Source organism: Gracilinanus agilis, chromosome 1, assembly GCF_016433145.1.
Source record: "Gracilinanus agilis isolate LMUSP501 chromosome 1, AgileGrace, whole genome shotgun sequence".
NCBI lineage: Eukaryota > Metazoa > Chordata > Mammalia > Didelphimorphia > Didelphidae > Gracilinanus > Gracilinanus agilis.
In genome coordinates, this window is record NC_058130.1 from 670,914,036 (window position 1) to 670,923,625 (window position 9,590).

General features: G+C 35.9%; 1 protein-coding gene across 1 annotated transcript in view; it reads left to right on the top strand.

Moving 5' to 3' along the window:
• The first annotated feature begins 1,934 nt into the window (after positions 1-1,934).
• NTAQ1 (N-terminal glutamine amidase 1) overlaps positions 1,935-9,590 on the top strand; it is a 14,456-nt gene continuing 6,800 nt past the window's right edge. The window contains exons 1-4 of the mRNA XM_044658279.1: positions 1,935-2,015; positions 3,143-3,193; positions 7,581-7,729; positions 8,086-8,210. Coding sequence (XP_044514214.1) covers positions 2,013-2,015; positions 3,143-3,193; positions 7,581-7,729; positions 8,086-8,210 — 328 coding nt within the window. The 5' untranslated portion in view covers positions 1,935-2,012. The remainder of the gene's footprint in view (positions 2,016-3,142; positions 3,194-7,580; positions 7,730-8,085; positions 8,211-9,590) is intronic.

Sequence of the window (9,590 nt, forward strand, 5' to 3'; positions counted from 1 at the left end):
CATCACTAACATGTACTGCAATTTGTTCAGCTATTCCCTAATTGATGGACATCCCCTCAATTTTTAATTCCTTTCCACCACAAAAAAAGAACTGCTATGAATATTTTTGTATAAGTAAGTCCTTTCCCTTTTTTAAATGATCTCTTTGAGATATAGACCCAGTAGTGGTATCCTAGAATCAAAGGGTATGCTCAATTTTATAGTCCTTTGGGCATAGTTCCAAATTGCCTGCCACAGTGGTTGGATCAATTCACAACTCTACCAACAATGTGTTAGTGTCCTTATTTTGCCATATCCCTTCCAACATTTATCACTTTCCTTTCCTGTCATATTGGCCAATAGGTGTGAGGTGGTCCCTCAGCATTGTTTTAATTTGCATTTCTAAAATCAAGAATGATTTAGAACATTTTTTTCATATGATTGTTGATAGCTTTCATTTCTTCATCTGAAAACTGCTTCTTCATATACTTTGACCATTTGTCAATTGGGAATGACTTATATTATAAATTTGACTTAGTCCTTTAAAGATTGGAGAAATTAGACTTTATCAGAGAAATTTGTTATAAAAATTTTTCCCTGCTTATTTTTAGTAATAATAAAATAATAGCTAATACCTCAAATCTAAGGTTTGTGAAGTGCATTTAAAGGCTAATTCATTTGAGCCTCACATCCCTGTGAGGTGGGCCCAACAGGTAATATGCCCATTTTGCAGATGAGAAAATTGAGGCTTAGCTAATGATATTTGCCCTTAGCCTGACATTTAGTAGGTATTGGAAGTGGCATTTGAATTGAGGGTTCCTTGCCTCTAAATCCGAAACTGTCTACTATGCCACATTACCTCTTTTTCCTTTAATAGTAAGTGATAGAATTTGCAGTATCTCAAAACTGTAGGGTCTAGACTTTAAGAGTCTGAAACTGGAACCAGGAAAGAGCTTGGTTTAAATCTCATCCTTGAAATTTATATGTACAGCTGTGTCAAATCAACTTCAGATCATTAGTTACTTATCTGTAAAAAGGGGATAATAATACCTACTTTCCAGAGTTGAGAATAAAATGAGATAATGTATCTAAGAATGCTTTGTAAGCTTTAAAACAGCATATGTCCAAATGTTAGCAAATTTTTTAGTTGATAAATTGGATTATGCTGTGCTTAGAGAAAATACTAAGTTCTATTGCTAAGTAGCTTTGGGACCTTGGGCACATATATCCTTTTACCTCCCTGGGCCTTATTTTTTTCATTCATAAAACAAAGAGCTTATTATTTCGTAGGTCCCTCTCATTCTAATCTATACCTATTTAATTTATTAGGATCTTAAAGCTTTGGACAGGGAACTTAAAGAGAAATTTAATAATTTTTGCTTTTTGTTTTTCCTATCATTTTAGTAAAGCTTTAATGGGAATGAATTTCAGGAGATAAACTTGAGAAGCCCTACACACTGGTTAAGCTTCTATATTTTTTGCTTAGTCATGGGGAAGTAATAGGACTAGCACATACTACCATAACTTGAGAAATTAAAAAGACTATATATTTTACATGCATTGGTTACAGTCTCTAATGCCATTCATAACTCATTTTTACATGTTAATTTTCAGTTGTAGGTAGAACTGCCTGGAAGCTACAAAAACATTAACCTAATACTTGGTGTGTTTCAAAGTTGGCATGACTGTATTTGTGCTCATGAGATAGAAGAGGTGTGAGCAGAGCTGTAATTACCTCAGTCAATGTCTGTAGTTGTTAAGGACTATAATCATATTTAGTGGGGAAAAGATCACAGAACGGTTAGTGGCCTGTTGTGCTGCAAATTTATATTTAGGTAATATAGTCATTTCATTCTCTTGTTTAAAAGGAAGAAATAGTATTTTCTTTTAATTTTATCAAATAAAAATGTTAAAAAAACAAATGCTTTTGTTTCAGTGAAGAAAATGTATGGAAGCTTTGTGAATACATAAAAAACCATGATCAATATCCTTTAGAAGAATGTTATGCAGTCTTCATATCTAATGAGAGAAAAATGGTAAGTTGCCGACTAGTTACAGGGTAAGTATGTAAACTTTAGGACCGTATTTTGTGCAAAAGGCCATCTTATATGTGAAGGCCTAGGTAGAATAATAGACAGAGTTACTAGAATTGGAGTCAGAAATACTAAAGTTAATAGCCTGTCTCAAATTTTAACTGTGTAAACCAGGGAAAGTTACTTAACCTCTGTTAACCTCAGTTTTTTCTGAGGTAAAATAGGGATGATAATAACCTCCAAAGGTATTGTGAACACTGAATTAGATAATATGTAAAGTACTTTACAAATCTTAATATGGTTTATATATATTAGTGATTATTGTAATTAGATGAGTGTTATAAGTGAGCATTGTTAAAGTAGAGTCTGTAGAATTTTTTCTTACTATATCTGCTTCATGTGAAAAGTATATATAATAATGGGCTCCTTCTGCAATTTTGAATGCTGTTTTCTTTAATGTTATATTAGTTTATCAAGGTAATAATATTGACTAGTAGGAAGAGTACTGGACTTTGACCCCAAAATTTTGGATTTTAGTTTTGTCTTTGTTACTCTTAGTAGCTGTATGACCATGGATAAATCATATAACCTCTTTGAATTTCATTTCTTCATTTGTAAAAAGGAAATTAGTATTTTCACAAGATTATTATGAGGAAAACACTTTTAAATTATATAGTAATATATAATTGTTAATTACTATTACATTATTTAAAGTTATTTAGAATTTTTGGAGTTCATTTACCCCACTAGTGTAAAAGAAAAACATGTTACAGAATCACAGGAATTCAGAATTGGAACAAAACTTGGAGGCTTTTTAGTTAAACTTATCTGAATTAGTCTCCTTTACAATATAGTTAACAAGTGGTCATTCAGCCTTTGCTTGAAGATTTCCATTAAGAGGAAATCCTCTACCTCTTAAGATAGCCCATTTTACTTTTGTATAGCTCTAATTAAGTCAAGCCTAAATCTCTCTCTCTCTCTGCAACTTCCACCCAATACATATACTAGTTTTGTTCTTTGGGACAAAAGTATTTTCTACCTCTTATCTGATTAATTATATATCAGCTTTTATATTAATATAAAAGAATAAGTGGAAATTCAACTGAACTGAAGTAACCTGTATTTTGTAGATCCCAATCTGGAAGCAGCAGGCCAGACCTGGAGATGGACCTATCATTTGGGTAAGGAAATCAGTAAATGATTTCTGGATGGTATTTACTTTGCTGATAGAAAAGAAATGATAGTGATGATCTAGGTAAGGTTAAAATAAACATCAGGACTTTAAAGGATTCATGATTTTGTTAGTGTTGCTTCTACTGACGCTATTATCAGAATTAATATTAGAATTAATCTCCTTGAGAGTAAGGATTATATCTTTTGCCTACCACAGTGCCTTGCACCTAGTTGGCACTTAATGAATGCTTTTTGACTGATTACTACAAATTTCAACTTTTCTATGCTTTAGTACTGTGATTCCCAAAGTGGGCACCACCGCCCCCTGGTGGGTGCTGCAGCGATCCAGAGAAGTGGTGATGGCTACAGGTGCATTTGGGGGCGGTGAATAACTGTAATGGGGTGGTGATAGTATGTTACAGGGGTCACTAAGTAATATTTTTTTCTGGAAAGGGAGCGGTAGGCCAAAAAAGTTTGGGAACCACTGCTTTAGTAGATAGTCCTTATTAAGGCTTGTGGTAGGAAAATGGATTACCATGTAGCTAAGAATTGGAGGCACTGATTATAGATGACTTTCTCACAGGGCTAAAAAGGGGGGAGAGATACAGAATGATAGCTAGAGGAGATGAATGGATCAAGTGAGGTGATTTTCAGAATGAAGGAGATGTAGAAGTGTTTTGAAGGTGGCAGGGAAGCAGCCATAGACTGTAAAAGTGAAGGTGAGTGAGTGGGGCTAATAAAGGTAGAATGAGATCACTTTGTGCATATGGAAAAGTTAGCTTTGTTAAGGAGAAGGGTCATCTCTTCCTATGAGATGAGATGAAGGAGAAGAAGATATTAGGGGACTATATCTGAGTGATGTGAGATTAGGAAGAAGTCACTTTTTTCTTATATATTTAATCTGTAACCAAAACTTACTCTATTTCGATAACATCTTATATCTGATGCCTTCTCATGGTTCTGATGCTCTCACAGCCATCATTTTAGTTCACGCCATTATACTATCTTACTTAAAATATTGCTATAGACTTCTGATTGCTATCTCTGCCTCAGGTCTCTTATTGCTCTAGCCCAGTGCCAGTGAACCTTTTAGAGGGACAGGCAATGTTAGAAATGTCCTCAGGTGTGTGTGGAGAGGGGGAGGGGAACAGCCTGGCCCCATGTCCCTCTGGCCTTTTAGTATTGAACTCTGGTGCACTCTGTGCTGGGATGATGGGGAGTGTGCCCAGAGAGTGCTCTGAGTGCCCCTCTGGCATGCGTGCCATAGGTTTGCCACCATGGTTCTAGCTTCTTATATACTGCTATCTTAAATGCAGATCTGACCACATGAACCCCCTACTCATCTGCTGAAGTGAATTACCCCATTGCCTCTAAGATAAAAATATAAACTTTGTTTAACTTTGAAAGCCCTATACAATCAGGCCTCAACCTATCCTTCCAGCCTCAATGGATATAATTCCTCTTCCTATACTCTAGAAGACAAAAAAACAATATCTCATATCCACTCTTATCTCTTTGTGCCCTTGTATTGGCTGTTCCACATGCTTGAATTTCACTCCTTTACCTCTATTTCAGAGTCTCTGTCTCTGTCTCTTGTCTCTGTCTCTCTCTGTCTCTCTCTGTCTCTCTCTCTCCCTCTCTCCCCCTCCCCCTCTCTTTTAAACTCTTACCTTCTTTCTTGAAGCCAATACTGTGTATTGTAAGTGCTAGGCAATAGAGGTTAAATGACTTGCCCAGGGTCACACAGCTAGGAAGTGTTTGAGACCATATTTGAACCTAGGACCTCCCATCACTAGGCCTGGCTCTCAATCCACTGAGCCACCCAGCTGCCCCCAGAGAGTCTTTCTCTTTAAGACAGTTCAGATACAGTTTTGCACATGAAACCTTTTCTGAGCTGCCAACCACAAATATTGTCCTTCCCAGAAATATCACAGCCAAAATCCAGAATTTCAACATCAAAGAAAAAAATACTTCAAACATCCAGAAGGAAGGAGTTCAAATACCAGGGAGCTACTAAAAAGGATGATAAAAGATTTGGCTGCTGCTTTTACAAATGAGAGGAGATACAGTAATACCATATTCCAAAAGGCAAAATATATATAGGATTGCATACAAGAATAATAACCTGCAAATTGAATGTAATCCTACAGAGAAAAAATTGATTCTTAATAACATAGAGTACTTAAAGCATTTCTGATTAAAAAAAAGAAATCAGAGCTGAGTAGGAAATTTGAAAAACAAAAACACTTAGAGAGAATTAGAAAGGTAAATATTTGAACCCTTCAAAGGAGCTGTATGAAGTGCTAACATTCTAGTAGAGAAGAAACAGATGTCTTTTAAGAATACTGAAGAAGTTAAAAATAAGCAAAATATTAGGTGTTTTGTTTCTGTTCTGTAAGTTGGAAGAGGTGAAAGATAAGGGTAGGTAAAAGAAATGTATTTGGTAGAAAGGAGAAAAGAACTTATAATTATCATAATTAGAGTACATAAACATCAAGGAAAGAGTTTGGGAGTTGGCAGTCAGAAGAACAAGAAGGGTTGAACACACATTTTCATACACAGTGCAGTGTAGAAATACACCAAACTCAACAATAACAAACAAAAATTGGGGACAAAAGGGAGACATTAAATTGGAAGATAATACTGAGAAAGAAAGGAGTAGACTTAAGCAAAACAAATTTTCTGATCCTGAAGGAGAGACTGAAAGGGGAAAAACAAACACATAAATAAAAGCAAATAACTAGAAACTAATGTGATACCTTAAATGGCTTTTTAGAAAGCTGAGGAATGACTGAACAAATTCTGGTATATGAAAGTATTAAAATTATTACTTTGTAAAAAAATGACAAAAGAGATCATTTCAGAGAATGCTGATTAGTATGAACTGAAACATTGTGAGGTGAGCAGAACTAGGAGAACAATTTATGCAAGGACAGCAATATTGTAAAGAAATGCAACTTTGAGAGACTCAAGAACTCTGATCAATTCAATGATAAGTCATGTTTCTAGATGACCTGTCATGAAGCATGTTGTTATCTTCCTTCTGACATAGGTGATAGACATAAGAAGCAGTTGTATTTTTGGACATACCGGCCTTTCAGTCTTAGTTTCATCCTATGTAAAAGTAGATAATAGTTCTTGCGCTAACTACTACTGCACAGGGTTGTTGTGAGAAAAATGCTTTGTGAACCTAGTCTTATTTACATTGTCTCCGTTTACCACCATGGAAATTAAAAAATCTGCTAGTTAATGGGGTAATTCATGCTCTGGAGTACTTAAATGTGATAATGATTTTGAGGTAAGGATTATATATATATTTGTGTCCTACCCTTATCAACACCTGGCTTCTCAATCACCTCATTAGAAAAAGATGAAAATTTCATGGCAGAAAGATGAGCAGTTGAACAAATTTATGTGGGAAAAGAAATGAATTTGTAAAACTTATTTTGTGTGGCGATCACCCTTATAAATGTTTCATCTATGTTGGTTATTATAGGGGAAAGATCCCAAACCCTTATGAGTAGATAACACTCCCACTTGATTTCTTTCAATCTTTAGCATGTGGTAGCTTTAAAATGTTCCCCAAGATACTTTATAATTAGTTTCTACCATAGATTACCTATAAGATTACTAAATTATGATTGACTTTTTCCTCATCTTAATAATAAATTAGTATTTAAGAATATAATAGATGAAAGCCATGCTGTAATTATTTAGTTCTTAAATCATCAGTCTCTTTATTGTTTAAATGACTCTTTTAAAGAAATAGAACTTTTTTCAGTAAGGATCTCTCTTAAGTGATATAGTGAGAGATAATGTTAGAATGAACATTGGAGGCCGAGTCTAGAGACTTGGGTTCAAGTAATGGCTCTACCATTTATTACCATAATGGTGAACCTATGGCACATGTGCCAAAAAGGGCCCATAGAGCCCTCTCTGTGGGTACCGCTGTAGTTGCATACCAGAGTTTGTTACTAGAAAGTCAGAGGGGGACTGGGGTGGAGCTGCTCCCCTCCTCCTCTCCATGCCCCTGAGGACATTCCTCACTTCCCCCACCCCTCTGCCTAGCAGCCCACTGGGAGCACTTCCTCTCTGTCCTGTCTGGGATCAGGCAGGAAGGGACATAGCACTTGGTCTGGGGGGTGGGGTGGAAGTGGGCCCAGCTCTCCATCTTTAAAAGTTTCGCCATCACTGATTTATTATCTTTGTGACCTGGATAGGTGGTTTCATTTAAATTCTCTGAGTCTGTTTCTTTATATGGAGATAATAATACTTGTACTATCTACCTCAGGGTTGTTGTGAGGAAAAAGTTTTGTAAACCATAATGAGATATAGAAATGTGAGCTATTATTATAATTATAAAATTACTTATTTAATTCAGGCTTTTATTCCTAGGATTACCATGTTGTTTTGCTTCATGTTTCAAGTGGAGGACAGAGTTTCATTTATGATCTTGATACTGTGTTGCCATTTCCATGCCCCTTTGACACTTATGTAGAAGATGCCTTTAAGTCTGACGATGATATTCATCCACAATTTAGAAGGTAAGCAAGTGAATGGTGATTTATATGCTCTCAAGTGGAACTGATGCAATTTTATTTTACTTATCCCATGTGTAGCTATTGCCAATGATCTCTTTACCTCTACGTCACTGTAGAGCTGGCATTTGGGCTTGACCCAAAAGTGTTCTGTACCAGTGACCTTTTCTTTTGGCTGGAAGAACTTCTAATATAGTCAAATTGGTTAATCACTGCCAGGAGTGGGAGGCAGTAGAGCCAATTCCTGTACCATAAAAATTGTCTCATGCCACCTTTTGAAATGTATGCCAAATTTTCTTGTGCAATATGTATACAACCTGATAGACAAATGTCACTGAAACAAGTATTTGTTTTTCTTTTAGAAAATTTAGAGTGATTCGAGCAGACTTGTATTTGAAGAACTTTGCATCTGATCGATCTCACATGAAAGATTCTAGTGGAAATTGGAGAGAGCCTCCTCCTCCCTATCCTTGCATTCAAACTGGAGGTATATTTCCTTGTATTTGTGTTATTTAATTTTACTTTATAGAACAACTTTTTCCCTCCCTAAAGATGATTGATTTTATATTGTGAAGTAAGAGGTGGCAAGTGCTAGTATTTTTGGTATATTAAGTGGGGAAACAGCATAGAGAGATTAAATGAGAAAAGAGTAACCTACTCTTCACAGTTTATTGATCACTGTTTTACCTGCCCACCCTATATTTGGAAGATATTGAATGAAGAAAAAGTCTAGCGGGCATAGGAGATTACAGAAGAGGAAAGACATTCACGATGTTTGGAGGCAACTTAAATATTAATTGGCCTGCCACCAGGTAAATGGACTTTCAGATAATTGGCATCGAGTGATTAAAAATTAATCAGCATATAAGTTCAATATAGTAAAAATAATGCTGTAATAGATTTCTATATCATCTTCCTTTCCTCAAGCTCTTGCTCCTGCCAACTTTCCTGTTTATATTAAAGGTGCCCTTACTCCGCCAGTTACTAAGGCTTGAACTTCAGAGTTACTCTTGACTTTTCCCTCCTTTACTCCACCTGTTGAAGAAATGAAAAAACATTTTTTAAGCCCTGTGGGACCCGGGGACAGAGTAAAGACTTGTGGTGGGAGAGGGATGAAGTTGATGGGTAGAGTGTAGGAAGGATGGTGAGAATCTGGCTGAGAAGTGGCATGGAGGGTGGTTTCACATAAGATAAGTCATAAATTCATCTCTTGGGAAGAGTGGACTTGATTAGAGATTAGGGTTATGGAGGCAGGGAGATGAGGATGATACCTTGATCACAGGCAAATAACAGAATAAAAAAAATTTTTTTAGCCCTTCTGAAAAAAAATTGATCCATAAATAGTGTTTCAACTCTTATGTAGTAGTACTTAGCCTCTTTGGGTCTCAATTTTTTCCTCATAAAATAGCAGTAATAGTATCTGTTCTATTTCACTGGATTTTTATGAGGACAGTGGTTTGTAAACTAATGTACTGTGTAAATGCGAACCATTATAAGGATATGGTAGATTACTGTGACATACATGAAGGAGACTTAAAGATTCAGAGACTTCTATAATAATTTTAAAAAGTCAATTTGGATTTTTATAAAATAAGAAATATATATATATATATTACTGTTGGCTTCTCTTACATGGGCTGAAGTTTTCATTTTAGTACTGTGTAAAAAATGATAATGTTTATGTGAAAATAGTCTATCAGAATGTAGACTTAAAGCCCCAGCTCTGGTCACAGGGAAAGGTTTGACAAGTATTGTGCTGTTTCTGCGCCACCTGCTGCCCAAACTGTAAAGTGTTAGCTCACAATTTTTTGCCTTTGAATCATTCCTCCCTCCCTCCCTTCCTCCCTCCCTCCCTCTCTCCCTCCCT